Source organism: Grus americana, chromosome 3 (genome assembly GCF_028858705.1).
Source record: "Grus americana isolate bGruAme1 chromosome 3, bGruAme1.mat, whole genome shotgun sequence".
NCBI classification, from domain to species: Eukaryota; Metazoa; Chordata; class Aves; order Gruiformes; family Gruidae; genus Grus; species Grus americana.
The window spans coordinates 94,701,294-94,719,020 of NC_072854.1; the positions used below are offsets into that span (position 1 = coordinate 94,701,294).

At 40.9% G+C, this 17,727-nt stretch overlaps 1 protein-coding gene across 6 annotated transcripts in view; it reads right to left on the minus strand.

Annotated features, from left to right (window-relative positions):
- SUPT7L (SPT7 like, STAGA complex subunit gamma) overlaps nucleotides 1-17,727 on the minus strand; it is a 19,593-nt gene continuing 1,866 nt past the window's right edge. For all 6 annotated transcript variants that reach the window (XM_054820531.1, XM_054820535.1, XM_054820530.1 and 3 more), the window contains exons 3-5: nucleotides 10,955-11,279; nucleotides 8,821-9,058; nucleotides 1-5,285 (exon numbers count right to left, since the gene is read on the minus strand). In XM_054820531.1, coding sequence (XP_054676506.1) covers nucleotides 5,023-5,285; nucleotides 8,821-9,058; nucleotides 10,955-11,279 — 826 coding nt within the window. In that variant the 3' untranslated portion in view covers nucleotides 1-5,022. The remainder of the gene's footprint in view (nucleotides 5,286-8,820; nucleotides 9,059-10,954; nucleotides 11,280-17,727) is intronic.

Genomic DNA, 17,727 nt, shown 5'->3' on the forward strand with positions numbered 1-17,727 from the left:
CACGACACCTGTAGGATTTTTATTTCTGAGTAATTTTTTTTATTTTTTTTTTATTAGAAATTACAAAGAAACTCTCTCCGGGAGAGCAAGGGAAAAAAAAGAACCCTGAAATACTTCCAAGCAGTTTTGTTCCATATAAACACAAGCAAAGTTACATACATATTACATTCACATGCATGTACAAAGCCATTTTAAGTAAAACATCCTTCACACATAACATGTGCATTAGTCTCAGAATTAAGCAGATAATCAGATTGGCCTCACCTACCCTACCTAATCTTATTTTCCTGTTTTCTTTTTAAATCATAAATTTCTATGCAGGAAACATCTCTGTTTCTGCACAGTATTATGCATATTCAAATTAGTATGGATGGTCTTGGAATTAAATCACTAGGCAGCACAGTCTGACATACAGCTGTATACTGAAGTCGTTACACTGTCATTTATACAGTGAACTTTGCTGGATATCAGGCAAACTTCTTCAAAAGGAATAAAAAGGTATTGCTGGAGGTAAAAAGGAACATGATACGCAGCGCTCCCTCAACCACAATCCTGTACAACTCCATGCAAAACACTTCAAAAGCCAAGTAATTCACAGATCTTGCTCTCCAAATTGATATCAACGTTCCCACCAATTTCAATCATGGCAAAATAAATCACTAAAGACATCAATGCTACTGGATATGGACATGGTCAATACTCAGTATTGCAGTTTGCCATCCACACACCTTTGGGAAAAGAAGGGAGAAACATGAAAGAACCAACAAAACTGCAGACTACTGAAGCGGGTGGGTTGGCAGAGCACTTTACCAGCAACCAGCAAAAAAACAACTGCGAGAGTTGAGCTTCATTCCAACCCACTGCATAATCTAACTGTGGCTTGAAATTTGGGGATTACATGGTCAATGAATTCCTCGCTAGTTGCCCAAGGCTGCATTAACACCTAGCAAAATCTTACTTGATTCATCAAAAAAGCATATTGTCTGTATCAGACTTAGTGAAATTTCAAATCTAGCTCACAATTTCATGCATGATGAACACCGCTGTAAATCTAAGGATGGTAAACATTCAAAGGGGAAGGGCTCACTCAGAAGGTAAAGCTTCCACAGGCATAAAAGGAAACATCAAGCACACAAATATCAGAAGCAACACTTAGCATAATGCAGGAATGGGAGATACAGATTTTACTCTGCCATCATTTTTAAATGTACAAGCGATGCTGATGCATTTCTCATCTCTGCATAAACATGCAGCCTAAAGAGAATCAATAACACCTCTCTTACGCTGCAATGACACAGCTGAATCAATGGAGGGTGAATTTCCACTGTATTTAAATATACTTGAAGCACTCAGGCTTGGCTTCTTGCAGAGTGTGTGTTACAGGGTGAAATGGGTGTGGAAAAGGGATGTGAAATACAAAACCACGATTAAAAGTAAGACAGAACATCTGTACATGAGCAATATAAAGAAAGCACTTAAGATTGCTTCTTAGGAGGTTTAAGCAAAGCCCTGGAGAACAGCAGATTTTCATTTTTAGCACATTTGAAATCTTGCAAATGAGCAAGCGATGCTGGTGGCAGTCACTCTGTCCTCCAGCTCCTGAAAACAGTGCAAGGGGCTTAAGTGCCCCAGCCTCAAGAATACTTCACTACAACAGATGGGCAAAGCATCTACAGAGAAAGGCCCAATGGCAGGCGTCAGGTGTTCTCACACAGTATCAAAGACACAAGGGCCAAACTGAGCTGAGTCTTGAGGCCCTAGCCTACCACATTCTGTGTGTTGTGGAGAATACTGGATCTGCTGGTTTAGGTAAGATGGGCAGTCTGCTTTTAGCCCAGTACTACCATTTTAATGGCAAGCTCTACAAAACGTGTAGAAGAGAAAAAGGACTGGCCCAGCAGGAGAATGTCTCCTCTGATTCCCAGACAGGAAGGGCTAAAGTCAGGTCACTTAACTCAGACATTGATGGTGTGGATGTCTTCAGCTGAGGTAGTCAAGTTGAACTCACTTTATGAGCACACAAAGGAAAAATAGACATTTCTAAAAATGCCATTCATCTGACCTGCTTTGTACTTCTACTTCAAGGCCAGAATGGTGACCTGAGAAGGACTATTTCTCTTCAGCTGCAAATGGGGCCCAGAGGAACAAATTTAGCTGTAGACATCTAAAGCTGAGTGAGAAAATACCACCCCAAATGCCTTCCTTGTACCTGTGAAGTTGAACAGCACAACTGCTTTATTTCTTCATGATAAGCACTGTTGCTTAAAACCAGTATCATATAGGTCAGTAACCTTTCAGTGTCCATCTAAGCATTCTCCAGCCAGCAACAGCCCTACCCAAATGGAAGAAAAGCTCACAACTCTCACAAAACTTTCTGAAGGATCACAGTGCCTTTTTTGAATTGTAACTAAATCTCAAACACACTTCTAAGAGGCAAGCACTACTGTTCTCTTTTTTACAGCTGAGAAAACAGGGACACTGCAGCATGCCTAATGGTGACTCAGAGGGAATCAAAATAAAGATTTCCTGATATATTGGTCCACTGTTCTACTACTGACTAGGCTTCAAATAGCTAGAATTTACCCCCCAGGAGAAACCTTTAAAACTGTGATGGACAATTTTAACTCCAATGTCCATAAAAGCCTGCGGTCACACATTCCTATTAGACATTGAGGAATTTTATGTTTGGCTTCCACTTCTATAAAGTGGAAGAGAAATACAGTTAGGAGAAAAGAATTAAGGCTAGGCATGTTATACAGAAACAAAAATACTATGCCTGGAGCTCATTCTTTCAAAAGATAAACTTGCAATTGTAAGGACAAATGGGAGGATTGGTAAATCTCCCTCAAACATCCCAATGGGTTACAGGTATAAAGCCAGTTTAAGTGGCTGTTCATTCTTGATTCATGCTTATTCTAGGTTTTCTGAGAGAAATACTGACTGAATCAAGTTAAAGACTGCATTGATCAACTGAGGATTGTGCAGAACAAAAAAAAAAAATGCCATCAGTCAGCTGAGCCATAAAAGCAAGCAGCAAAATAGATTCTGTTTCAGACTAAGTTGTCAAGATAACTTTGAATAGGGAATCTCAGCCAGCCTGAAGCTGCTGCACTCAATCCAATGAGAGCAAAGGAAAAATTTGCATTGCCAGTACTGGCTCACACCAACAGTAAAAGCTGCTTCCTTCTCTCCAGAATCTCACATCAACTTCCCTGACTGGATGATCAAGAAATCAACTACAGAAGCAGCTCTGCTGGACTTGTCACTAACAAGGAAGAATTGGTGGAGAATGTGAATGTCTTGTCTGCAGCAGGCATGGAACTGTGGCATTTTAAATCCTGAGAAACATGTACAAGACAAACAGAGTTCTGGACCTTTAGGACAATATATTTTGCTTTATTCAAGGAACATCTTGGCAGGATCTCATGAGGGACTGCCCTGGCCTCCCAAAGGGGCCCAGGAGTGCTGCCTTATCTTCAAACACAGCTTTCTCAAAGTAGAAGAACAGTCCTTTTTGACAAGCAGAAAGTAAAGCAGACATGACAGAAGGCCAGCACAGCTGATCAAGGAACTCCTGACTCAGCTCAGACACACAGGAAAAAGCACACAGAGGTGGAAGTGAGGATGGGCTGGCCAGCAGGGATATAGAGACACAGCCCAAGCATGCAGGCACTGTTAGGAAAGCCAAAGCTCAGCTGGAGTTGAAACTGGTAAGAAATGTAAAGTGCTTTTTTAAGTACACTGGAAGCAAAAGAAAGGTTAAAGAAAACATGGGTTTACTGTTCAACGATGCAGGCAACCTGATGACAAAGGATGTGCTTTGTACTTTGAGGCTGATGTATTCAACACCTTTTTTTGCCTGTTTTCACTGGTAAGGTCTACCTTCAGGGCTGCCAGGTCCCTGGGTCTACTAGCAAAGAGTTACCTACAGTAGAGGAAGATCGAATTAGCAAGAACGTCAGCCAAATGGACATACCTACGCCCATGAACCAGACAGGATGCATCTGACGGCACTGAAGGAGCTGGCTGTTGGCACTGTGAGGCCACTCTACAGCATCTTTGCGAGGTCATTATCAGCAGCAGCAACGGCTCCCCAACCAGTGAAATAGCCTGACCTAAGACTGTCTTGTTGTCCACAAAAGTGAGCAAGAATGTAGCCAGTACCTTGAAAGAAAATTATTATTTCTCTCTACTCAACACTTGTGAAACCATATCTGGAGGACTGCATCCACTTTTGTGCTCTCCAGTACAAGGAGGGCACCGCAGCAATTTCAGTGGGAGGCCACAAAGCTGGTTAGGGGCTGGAGCACAGGACGTACAAGAAGAGGCTCAGGGAGCTTGGTTTCTTCCGACTTGAGAAAAGGCTAAGTGACATCTGACTGTACGCAACCACTTAATGGGTGGGTTAGAGAACACAGAGTCAGACTCTTCTCAGAAATTAACAACAACAGAACAGAAACAAGAGGCAATGAATGCAAGTTAGAACACAGGAAATTACAACTGAATGCAAGAATATATTTTTTCTTACTATGATGGTAGTCAAATATGGGAAAACATCCAAAAAGGTTTGGCATCACCATCCTTGGAGATATTCAAAACTCAACTGGACAAGGCTCTGAGCAACTTGATCTAATTGGCTGTGCTTCAAGCAGGGGGCTGGACTAGAGACCAGAAACTTCAAGACGTCCCTTCAACCCAAGTTATTCAATGATTCCATGGCTTAGCAAATCTCTTCACAACTACTTTCCACTGGTAACTTCCTCATTAATCTGCCAAAGCAAGCCATGACACCATCAAATGTATAGGGTGATCTTCAATCTCATGAGTCAGGCTGGAGTACAGAACCCAGCAAACCAGGGAGCTGAAGTGCACTACACATCAAATGTCTCATAATAATTTTATGCAATGTCCCTCATACACCAGGGCCAGCCCTGTTTATCAATCATAGCCACCACAGTGCTCTCTTAGTTTGTTTCCAGTCTATTACATACCATCAGGATTAAATAAAAAGACTATCTCTTTTCACATCTTCTTCATCTTTTTCTTGCAACGCTGGTTGAAGACAGGTGAGGATCCCATCAGACTGTCAGCAGAATGAGAACCGTAGCTGCTCTCGGAGCCATTGGGGCTCTGTGGCATCCCAGCTTCGCTCATGCCTGACATTGGTTCCTCAAAGACATCGCTGCCTAGGACCCCGTGGCCATGTACATTGGTCTCCTCATTTTCCTGTGGCTCCATTTTTACCTGTGCCAAGTTCCAGAGTGGGGATGCATTCACCTCAGCCCCTAGAGAAAGAAAAAGCACACAGTAGTAACAGAGTAAAAAGACAAATTACAAACGGCATGCAGATGCAAGGGACAGCAGCACTGGTAAAGAAGGAGCTAAAGCAAAGCTACAGGTGAACTAGGCGGGGGGGGGAAACCCACAACAAAACACACCAACCAGTGTGAAACAATAAAAAAAAAATCTGTTAGTTTGGGGTTTTTTTAATAGGCCAGTAATTGCCATTCCAAAACATATGATGCTATCCTTTCACAGCAATTCTCCATGTGATTTTCTCCATGAGAAACAACAACTTAAATAGTCCATGTTACTCTCCAGGAGGAGTGTCTCAGTTGGCGTGAGTACACCAACAGCACATGGATTAGACCCTACATAAGCAGGACTTAGAGGCAGTCCAGAAGTCATTCATGATGATGAGGTCCTTGCAACGTCAGCAACCTCCCTTGAGCTGTCAGACATACTGGACTCCTGGTAGTTCTGCAGGAGAGGTGAAGTGAGAGGGCAGAGCACTAGGTAGATGAATAGACTCAAATACCACTTCCAGCACTGAAATGCAGAGACATCAGTTGCAGTCAGCCATCCAGCTGCCTGCCTCCTTGTACTCAATAGCTGCAGGTCTCATCCCATCCTTCAGCAGAATGGAAAGAAACCACTCTTGGCTCAACCTCGTAGACACCCTGCTGGGAATAGTGCCCCCCTTCCTTTTTATTTTAAATAAACTTTTGGACTAGTGTGCAATCTGAGCAGACTGAGGATTTTCTGTACAACATTACAAAACCATATTTCTTGATAAAAACAAATGCTTTCCTCCCCAAGAGCAGTAATTATAGATTGCATTATTTCTGCTTATTTACAGTTTTAAGAGAAACAAAAATCCTATTAAAAATACACTAATTGGGCCCCTTGCTGAGCTGTGTGTAACAGCCCAAAACTGAATAAAGTCTGAAATCTTCTCACTTTTAGATCTGGTCCCTCCTGTGTCAGGTTAAATTCACATGGAAAATAAAAAAAACTAGGAAACTAGTTTTAGTAGGTTTTCCAAACTTTGTGTTTCAAGGTACTTGGCTACAGTTTGAAAGCACAACCAACCCTCTTGTACTGAGCCAAACCTACCACTATTCCCCATTATCAATATACTACCAACAATAGTCCCTTATTACTAGCAATTACACAGAGAACAAATCTTCCACCACATGTTTGTACTGTGAATTCTCCTTTATGAAGGAGTCAGGAATCTTTTCCAGAATAGCTTAGCCCAAACCAGGGTTTAGGGGACCTTTGTGGCAACACAGCCTACATTAGCTCAGCAGTTAGACAGCAAGCCAGAATCAAAGTGCTTGCTGGTGTCCAGTTACCTTAATGAAAAGTCGTTCTTATGTTAATTATAAGTAAATGTGTTCCTCTCAACAACAATGAGCACATCATTAAAACGCTATCAGTTCCACAGAGTTGCAGCTCCAGTCTACACAATAATCAAAGATGCTCACTAAACTTACTGTGTCTTTCTTTCATCAATTGCTCTTCATTGCTCAGCCTTATTCCTTTCAGCTCTATCACCTGTCATTGAGAGTGTCACTAATGACTAAAAGTACTTAAGCATCCACACAGGATGTTTCATCTTCAAAGCACTTTAACTTCAAAGTACTTTACAAATGAGCTAATCCTCATGTTATCCTGCTGGGTGGAGGAACAAGGTGCCCAATTTTGCCTCCATTTCCCCAACTGCAATGAAACAAAGTAGGGAGCCCACAACCGCAATGTCAGGCATAAGCAGAAACACAAGCAGAACACGGAAGGCTGCAACAAGAGTTTTGCCCTCCGACATGGAAGCCTTGCTGCCGTCTCTATGGGCCTCACACTTGTGGTTTCGAGATGGTGGTGTCCTAATTGCAGCAGCTTTTTCTCGCTCCTTATGATATTATGCTCTCCAGCCTGCCCAGCTCTAGACTGGGACTTCTCACAGTGATGAGATTTCCAAAGGCCCTTGTGAAGTGAAGAGGGATTTTCAGGGAGGAACAGAGCACTTGTACTCTTAATTAGAAAACATCAATTCGGTATCAGAGAGGCAAGAAGCATTTAAAATACAGCTAGCATGCTAACCTCTGGGTCTCAAGTGGTAGATGCTAATACAAAGCTTTCCAGATGAATCACTTGGAACCCCATATGGGCCAGAGGAGTCTGCTGCTCCCTCTCCCACAAAAATGTAAGCACTTCACATTTCAGAGGTACTATGGAAAACAATACGAGCTTCCAGAAAAACATTAGATGGATTTGTGCTTTTTTAAAACTCAGCAGAATGTGCTATTTAATAAAAAAAAAAAAACAAAAAACAAAAAACAAACCAAACAACAAACTAATGGACTCAGAGGTATACTCGAACCTCACTATATACGCTACTTAGTTTCAGGTTAATAGGAGGACAGGCTTCATTATTTTTTAACCATTTTCTAAAGTGAAATAGTTATTATTGCAGGGATTTCCAGAGTTCAGAAGGTTCTATACAACAACCAAAACTGGCTTTCTTTGAGAGAAGAATGTCTTCGTCATTTTGCAGAAAATTTAGCACTACTGAACAGTGCACAGAATAAAACTTGTATATAGATATAGAAAAGGCAGCAGACTCTCCCACGCTGGCCACCAGTGTGCTTCAATGCCAACATCAAGGGATGACACTTTGAGGAGAAGAGTGCAGTCTTATAACCCGCTACTTCACTCACCATTTCACTTTACACGGCCTCAACTAACTACAGCAGGCTTTGGGGTAGAGATGCTAGAACAGGAGAGACTCCCACAAGCCCATTTCACTTAAGTTGCTGATAAGGTTTCATAAAACAATGACTGTCAGTACCAGGGTGACATCTGAATATGGTGGACTGCATCAAGTATCATTAATATTTCCATAACTCATTCAGTGCCTAAACTATATAGGGTCTTGAATTTACTCCAGGAACATGGCCTTCAACTTTTGAGTAACATGAATCTCTGGACAAGAATCCAAAACTACCAAAGGAAGAAAAAAAAATCTGGTACACTCCTTACTACAAATAAGGATAAAACTCTAGTCTCTTTTAAATGAAAATGTATACATATATATAAACCCAAAAGTTATTTTTGTCTTTGTTACATCACACAGGAAAAAAAACCCAGTACTCAGAACTGCAGCAAATACTCTAGTTCACGAAACAACAATAAAGCCCTCAGGCCATCACTGTTGAAAAACAATCTACCTCACACCAATAACAAAGCCAATAACATAAATGATTCCCTAAAAATAAAGACCACATAAAGCATTTTGTGTTCTAAGCTGGCCATGAATAGAGTAAATACTTAACAAATCCTTGTCATTGATATCTTTGATTCTTTGGTTTTTCATTCAGAAAGCAAGCAAGGGTTTCTTTCCCATCCAAATCTTTTTATTAAAACCTAAAAATTTTGTCTCCATCTCCTTCCTCACATTGGGATCTGCTATTAAAAATGGAAGCGAGATCACATGAACCAGCTGATAGACTGTTTCCAGCAGTAGCAAGAAACCCCTACCCGAAGTCTGTGGAGAAGCTTCTACTTCCAAGTTGGCAGAGAAGCGCTCGCTTTGAGCTCCAAGGACTCCAACAGGCAAAGACTGGTCACCGGAAGCCAGATCTCCTTCCAGCTCCTCACTTATGGGGAAAGTAATATCACTAACAGGTTCCTCCTTAATCTTCACAGGCTTTGTGTCTTCTGCTGCCTTTTCAGGGTTGACAATCTTCTCGTACTCTTCAGAGAGCTGCTTGCTAACCTGTCAAAGATCAGTGAGGGTGAAAAAGAGGCCAGAAAGGTCAGAATGACTTCAGAGACTCTAATGGCAATTACATTGCAGTGTGTTCTGTTCCCAGAATATTATTAACATCTGACCTGAACGAACAAGTAAACAGGTTATCAGCTACACAGGAAAGATTTTTTTTTCCCCTTTAAGAACACCTTCTATCTTGTAACAAGGGACTTTAATAAGAGTTTCAATCCATTGACATGTCTGCTTGATAAATATGAGCACCTTTATTTCACAGACAGTGATGATGAGGCCCCAAAATTTAAACAGAGCATGAAATAAAAGCAAAGTGTCTCAGTCTTACTTTTTGGTTTTACCTATAAGACTATCCCCCATTTGCCAGTAACAAATTTACTCCATCATTAAAAAAAAAGCAGCTCAGATATTCATCAGCTCTGTTGTCACCACTGGGCAAAGCCTGCGTACCTTCTGTCAGATTCACAGCAAAAAACACATAAGTTTTCTCCAGTCAGAGAAGTGAAACAAGTACAGAAATGAGATTTAGAACTACCCTATACTTCTAGAAACTTAACTGTAAGCAATTAAATTAAAAATTTCAGATTTCATCTGCTTCTAACAAATGCTTGTTTATACCACTGAATCCCAACGGTCAGTGAACTGTGCTCAGGAAAAGCCCAAGGTTTTTTAACAGCAAAAGCAAGAACGAAAAAGAATAGCAAAGCCTATTTCCCCCTTTTACATATACTTCCAAATACAGAGGCTACTGTGGACCTCAGCCCTGCATGAAGAACAGAACAAATAAGACAATGACCCGCTGCAGGATAAGAGTGAACTGCATCGGTAGAATGATACAGAAAACGCAAATTCCAAAAGGCGATATCTGAATAAAAGCATTTAAACAAAAATGAACCTATTTTTTTGAACAAAAACATTTTTAATGAAGACAGATCTTGATGATGTTATTTTTATGCACAAACCTCAGACTCCATCACAATTTACATACTACATGCACGTACAGGTGTCTCTGATTTATACTGCCTCTGTAAGGCACAAGGTGCCAACCCAGGGAAAAGGAGGACAAGGTAGCTGCTCCAAGATGAGTGAACTGGCACTCAGATAATGTGACAAGGAGGAAGGGATGGCAGGGTTTGCCTTTGGTCACAGGCTACCTACTTGATTCAAATCTTGGTTTTTGATGAGGAGTAAAATTCCCACTTCAAATCTTTGCATTTCTGTAAGTCCACAACAGGCAGACAGTCTTATATCATTCAAATAAAATGCATTTGTTTAATTTCACAGAATACCAGGACCAAGAGAAACCATATCCTTATTCTTACATCCTACATTGATATGGCACCTCTTATTCCAAGGAATTTAACAATTCCTCTTCTTTCTCCACAGAAGCACAGTCCCCTCTAGACTGGAAGGTAGCACCTGTGGGACAACTCAGATTAGCACAATACTACCCCATAGTCTTACAGTTTAAGCAAGTCACCCCTTGTTTAAGCAAATACAGCCAAGTAATTTTTGTTCATCTGCTTACTTGTTTTCTGAAATGGTAAGCAGCCAAATATCCCATTAAAGCAGAAAATTCAGTTAATCAGTCAGTACTGATTTTACCTCTACTTGATATTTTTGGCTGGGCCACTCAAAAGCTGGGGCATCCTCTTAAACCCAGACAAACCACCAGTAGAGCATTCTTAGCCTCAGCAGGGACACAAATAAGGGGGTCTGTCTTCCAGCCAAAAAAATCTTGTTTCTCTTTTCCTTGATGACTCCCCTCCATATCCAAGAGGTTTTCTAATCTGAGTTTACTTCAGTAAGACCCAGGACTTGCTACAGGAATAAGCAATTGTACTGGGGGTGCATTTATTGGTGCCATCGGGTCCCTACTGCTCTTCTCACCTGAAGCATGTAGCTGTGATAATCCTTAATGCGGTGTTGCCAGAACTTCTGCAGCGAGAGCACACTGCCAATGCCCACTTCATGGAAGACCTGCTCCATGACATCAGGGAAAGGGGTGTGCCCAAGTCGAGCTTCTCGATCCACAGCAAAACGCAGCAGTTTGGTGAACTTCAAGCAGTACTCGTGGGCAATGTCTGTCAGGGTCTCCAGAACACTCTCATTGGCACACTCAAAGCCTGTGTGAGCCAGGATGGTGGCCATTGACTGGTAAAGAAGCTGCCGGCAGGAGGACCAACTCAGCTCAGTCACTGGCTCCCCTCTGCCTCTAAAAACCAGAAAAGACAAAAATAGCACACGTCCAAAAACCAAAAGGAATGTATCAGTTGAAGAGATATTGTCAATAATAATGTGATGTACAAAGCAAAAGCAAAAACTGTTTGGGGTTCTTCTCCATAGCTTCTTCATTACATATGAATACTACCTAGTAAGGGGATTTATCTGCTTTCCCATCTTCCCCTCCCTCCAAATAATCACTGCAAATTCTCATTTTCCCTTCTAATACCGGAAGATTCTTTGGGTGATGCATGAATGTGGGATGCAAATCTTCTGAACCCTTAAGCAACTCCCTTCCCACCCAAGAGCTTTTCTCCTGGAGATGTGAATTAAATGGGTCCTTGACACAAACAAAAAAAGGCATTTTAAATAACATGAATGCAAATCATTTCCCCTCTCAGTTAATTACATTTCTCTTCCTTATTATCTCTGATGTCACAGGCCTAATAGTCAGATACAAAGGCTTTTGGGATAGACAAGATCTGAATTTATAATGCAAAAGACACACATAAAAAGCAAGAAACAGGATACATATACAGTCCATAAAGGGAACCAAAAAGACGATTTCCCTGCCTTCAATTTCAGTAGCCACTAAGCACAACACTGAAAGAATTATCCCCGTATGCAACAGAAGAAGTGAACAGCAGGCCCTGGGAGGAGGCCTGGAGAGGTTCTGCCATAAAGCTGCACTCCCCAGCCTTGGGTTTGAGACCCCTCTTCTTGGTGTTGCTCAGCAGGAAGGATTGACCACGCAGGATGTGGGAGATGGAGAAGAACTGACATGAGCACCTCAAATATTCATTTACCATCAGGCAACCGATTTTTCATCAAGGTGAGTTAACAAATAGAAATTCCACATAGGAAAAAAAGAAGATGAGATAAGGCAAGGCCTCTGAAAGGTAAACATATTTCTACCATTTTCTCAACTCACAATTAAATGGATGTGGTGTATTTGCCCATATCAGTAACACAGTCTTCAAATGCTGATGTGAAAAAATCAAATTTCCTTTCTGCTAAGTATGGTACTTATATACTTTTTTACACTTCATTCAGCACCAACAGCAGAATTAAACTAACAATTTCACCCTTCATTTGTTTCTGATCAATTTCTCCCAACATCTTCCGCAGCCCACCCTGAGATTTGCCTTGCTCTCACCCCACATTACACGTGTATCACCACACACTCTTTTCAGTAACAAGACCTGATTAAACAGTACACAGAGAGCATTAATGCCTTGATAAAATCCTCACTACTCTTGTTTCTCCGACGAGTACATTAGGTACCCTTCAGTCCGGCTGAGATGCTGGGTCACAGAGCCTCAGCTCCCTCTGATCCTCAGAACTGACCCATAGAAAACCACTGAAACACAGCAGTAAAAAAAGGTAACAATTCATGATAGGGAAAATTAAAGGTTAAACTTAGAGCTATCAGGACCAAAATGGTTCATTTTCAAGAACACCAGCTCAGCACTTTCTGATTATTCAAATAAAGGAGGGAATCACACTGTATTAAGAGCTACAGATGATGATATTTCTAAGTGGATATTAAGAACAGCATGTGGATCTCAGGTCATGGATTCATCCCAGTTATTAATTGCTGGAAAATGACTCACATCCCAATTCCTACTCAATTATGTAACTACTTTGCAAAGAAGACAGCAGCCGCTCTGACAAGATGAATTAAAAGATCATCAGTTCCTTTATAAACCAAGTGTCACCCATACTGTTTTTTTTTACATCTCCCTCACTCCCCCCTCCACCTCCCAGCAACAGATTTCTGAAGTTCACAAACAGCCGTATGTCTCATACAACACTGGGACCAGAAGGTTACAACATTAAAAAAAAAAAAAAAAAAGGAAAAAAACCCAAAAAACCAATCAGAAAACAACCATCAAAATTTATGCCTATAAAAAAGAAACTTTTTTTTTTTAAGCACATATAAAGGACATCCCTAGCTGTCCAGCAGCCATCGGCTGAGAAACAATGAACACCAGACTACTATTAATAAAGAGACAAAGAGCCATTATTGACACTCTGCCATTCAATCAAAACACTATGGACAAACTTAAACTAGACATAGAATTTGGCAAGCCCAAGCAAGATATTCAGCCATTTGTAGAGCACAAGAAACACTTAGCAATGCATATCACTCCTCAGAAGCAGCAGAGAATGTTATATCTCTTTTAAACTCCTAGAGGAAAAGAAACCAATTGCCAGCATTAAAATGCAGCTAGGTCACTATGCTGAAAGGGGTATAATCAACTCGAAATCTAAATTAAAAATCAATTAAAGACAGAGAGAAAAGAAATTTCAGGTACTGTACTCAAATCCAAATCCCCACCTCTTGTTCTTGGTAAGGTCAGTCAATTATGTTTTGTTTTTCTTATGTTTTCTTCTCTTGTCTTCCTGTTTCCCACAATAAACAATAGAAGATGATTAAAAGCCTGATTAGACAGCAAAAATTGAAATATTGTTGTAGATGTTAATGGAAGACAACAAATGAGAAAATATCTTTTTTTTTCTTCACCTCCTTTAACCTTCAGGTACTGTCTGATAAGAATGCACATAAACAAAAGCAGCCATACAGACAGATGACACAAGCTGAAAGCAGCTATCTGATGTCAAGCCTTCCCAAAAAGGAGCGGCAAACTTATTTCCCCTGATGATCACAGGTAAAGAGCCTTGGTCTTCAATCTCATCCAGACACCTAGCACCTACAGAAGCACCCTTCCAGATACTATCATTATGCAGAATGCCACCCTCTGCAGCACTTACTGCTTTCCGGAAAGGCTCCCCATCCAGCTACCATTCAAAGCCAAGCCTATTTAACATATTACCAGGCTCATACAGCTGCAAGTAAAGAAGAGCACTTTAATCCCTAAAATTCTTTCATCAGAGATTAACAAACTGGCAATCAGGCCTGTGACTTGGAGGTGATCATCTCTACAGAAGATATAGTATGAAATTTATCACAAATACTGGCCAACTTGTTGCTCTTCAATTTTGTATTTCCAATAGGATCTGTATTTTTATCTATGGGTCACCAACACTAGACGACGTTCCAGACAGAAATCTACCTGCCAAGCCACGAACTCATCAGACCAAAACCCCAACCTTCTCCCACTGCTGCCAGCAAACCTGCAACATGCAGAACTTCATGACAGAAAAAAAAGTTCCCGTTTATACCAATTAGGCTCATTTTCAGGATTAATAAGGTTTCAGAACTCACAAAAGGTCCATCTTCTGTGTCAACAAGATGTTCCCCAAAGGCACCACAATCCATTTACCCAAGCTCCTCTCCTGTAAGGCTGCTTTTCTTAGAAGGAAGGAGATCTCGTGGTTCATCTCCCGTGCAACTATATTCAAAGGAAAGTGTTTGGGCTAAGTCAGTACAAGGATCGACAGCTGAGGCTCACTCAAGTGCAGTAACGGATTGAAGAGCTCTGCTCCCTCCTAGGTGAGCATAAGCTAGCAGCAGATGGAGGGAGGGATTGTTTTTCCTACGAAAACATCAATTTTATGAAACATTACATCGTGGAGTTGAATTTCTACCAAATGAGGTGCAACAAGGTCGCTTCACAGCCATTTCCCCCAAACCAGTAAAATAAAGGAGAACATTGGAAAAACAAGATTATACTACTCAGTATATCAAAGAACAAAGCACACTAACTCAAACCAGAAAGTTGTTTCCTTGTGGAAGAGGGCCTCTTTCCACCTCATCCCGAGTAAGCCTCTTTCTAAATATCTCTGCTATGCCTACAGAAGACTGCACAGGTATAAAAAGAAGCTGCTCAATAGATAATGGCAAGAGGTAAAAGATAACATTTGTAAAATAAATTGGGTCCCAGTGGCCCAACCCAGAAGATCAGACAGTTTAGGGGTTAAGCCAAAGTGCTTAGTCCAGCAGGGAAACTACATTCTGCCTGCTCTAATTTCCACTGCTCCAAACCCTTCCCAACATTTAACCTGCTATCCCACCGACACGTGCTTCCCTACTTCTGTACAGACATTTCTTAACTACAAGCCCTTCTGCCATGAACTGTCTTCCCATTGCAAACTCTCAATTTTGTTCACAGATTATCTTTCAATGCAAAGCACACATCCGATGTGGTCAGCAACACAAATGAGAGAATGGCAGAGAAATCTGTTAAGAAACCAACCACGCACACACAAGAAAAAGCATCTGAAGAGGCACATAATGAGTAGGTTAGGTTTCTTTTGAAGACGGATCCACGCTAATTGGAAGCTGAACAGAGAAGAAGGAAAAGCTAGCAGCAGTTTCAAGTCTACAGTTCCTTACTTATTTTTCATCGACTACTCTTTAAGCTTACCTTCTGTTTCTATACCAACTAAAACCAAATTTTAGTCCCTTATTGTCTAGTCCAAGAACTGTAACATCAAGAGTTGTAAATCACCAGGACCAGATGGTAATTCATCCAGGAATACTAATGGAATTCAAGGATGAAATAGTTGAATAGCTGTGATGAGTCACCTCTTGCTTTAAACTGCCTTGGCCCATGAGGACCAGAAGACAGAAAGCATGAAAACATTTTTTTCTAATAGCTTCAGAAAAGACGTGAAGAACTGCAGCTGGGGAAGCGTGATATATTCTGGTGCATCAGGAAAATTCAAAGAAATGATAAGAACAGAATTAGAGGACACATGGGCAAATGTGATACACTCAGAAAGAGTCCAGACAGCTTTTGTAAATGGAAAACCTGCTTTACAAACCTACTACAGTCCTCCAAATCCATCAACAAGCAAGTACATAAGAGATGTCCACTGTGGAGCCCAAGTTTTCCCTTGAGGATCTGTACCAGAATCAGAATCAAGGTTTGTTTCAACACATTTATAAACAGTCTGGAAAAATGGAGGAGAGGAATAGCATCACAATTAAAATTCCTCATGGTGCAGATTTTGGGGGGTTAAAAAGACCAAAACAACTGAAAAATAGCAGTAAATTAGGTTCTGCCTCTTCCTCATCTCAAAAGGGATGAGGAGATGGGGGTTACAGATATGGGGTGAGGCAGAGGGGAGGAAAACCAAAATGAATCTAGGGAATCACAAAATAAAAGACAAGTGTGTGGGGTCAAAGGATGAAAATCAATAACAAGGAAATAGAAAAGGACATGACTATAATAAAGAAACTTGTGGTCTGACTCAGGCTGGCCGCTCTTATCTTCCTTTCTTTCTACATCTAAATATACTTATACACTGCTTCTCAGACCCAGATTATGCCAAAGAAAAAGGAATTAAAATATGCATTTAGTTGAGTACTTTAATTCTGACAATGGCACTTCAGAAGACAGCATAAAATTAAGCACTACCATGTTTTATCAAAGGGAAGAATGGTTTTCCTTAAATTGTTTTACATACCAAGAACACGCGTTGGCAAATCATATAACTTTATTTTTACTATTATAACCACAGCTGCTATTCTTAATTCACGTGTCTCAGAGCAGTTAAGAACAAACATGCAACAACAAATTCAAAGCTTCCTTCCTGCAAAAGCATAAATGTGTTTGGTTTAGCAAGCAAATTATAGTCTATGCTGTAGTTCATTATAAATCCACTCTCTATCAGCCACAAAACATTTCATTTCAAAATTGTCTATCCAGTTTTTACAACCTAGTCCTTAAACTCCCCCACGTGGCTGACTGCTAAATAACATTCCTCTTCTCTGACCCCAGAAACTCACAAGGGACAACAAAAAGACAAAGCAGCCCCGAAAACACGGACAGAGCCACAGAAAACTGAACTTAACGCTGATGCCACCAGGGAGGACAGAGTAGAACACTGGTCAGGTCTACAAACCACAGGGGCAGAAAGAGCAGGAGTCACAGGGCTCAGACTTTATCCTCACCGGACTGGATTTCCCTTCACCCCTCTAGGCTGATTACTTTATTTCTTCCAAGAAGGATGATGGTGTCCTTCCACAAACAGCACTAAAGAATCACTCTACTGTTCAGAGAGACTATGTTCCCAAAAGCAACATCTTTCAAAAAAATGCATTTTATACAACTTCAGGCCATTAAAGAGCTCTGTTGCATTTAACTGAAACATTGTATTTTATTGATGCACATTCTCCCGATTTTAAAAACTAAAATGTATTATCCTCTCCCACATTATGTTCATTGGTGCACAGTCTTTAATCTAAAAACAGAAAGCTATAGTAGTGAGGATTAATCCCTGAATTTAAATGCACAAAACCTACAAAGTATCATGAGATCCTGCAAGAAATGCAACACCTCCTTGTGAATTTAGTGTTTCATAGAATCATAGAATGGTTTGGGTTGGAAGGGACCTCAAAGATCATCTAGTTCCAACCCCCCTGCCACGGGGGGGCGTTGTCAGAGGGGTAGACAGGAGGTGGTGGCAATACTGTTTAATCAAAGATTGGCTGCAGAGGTAGAAGCAATGCAGCCTTCCTTAACATCTTC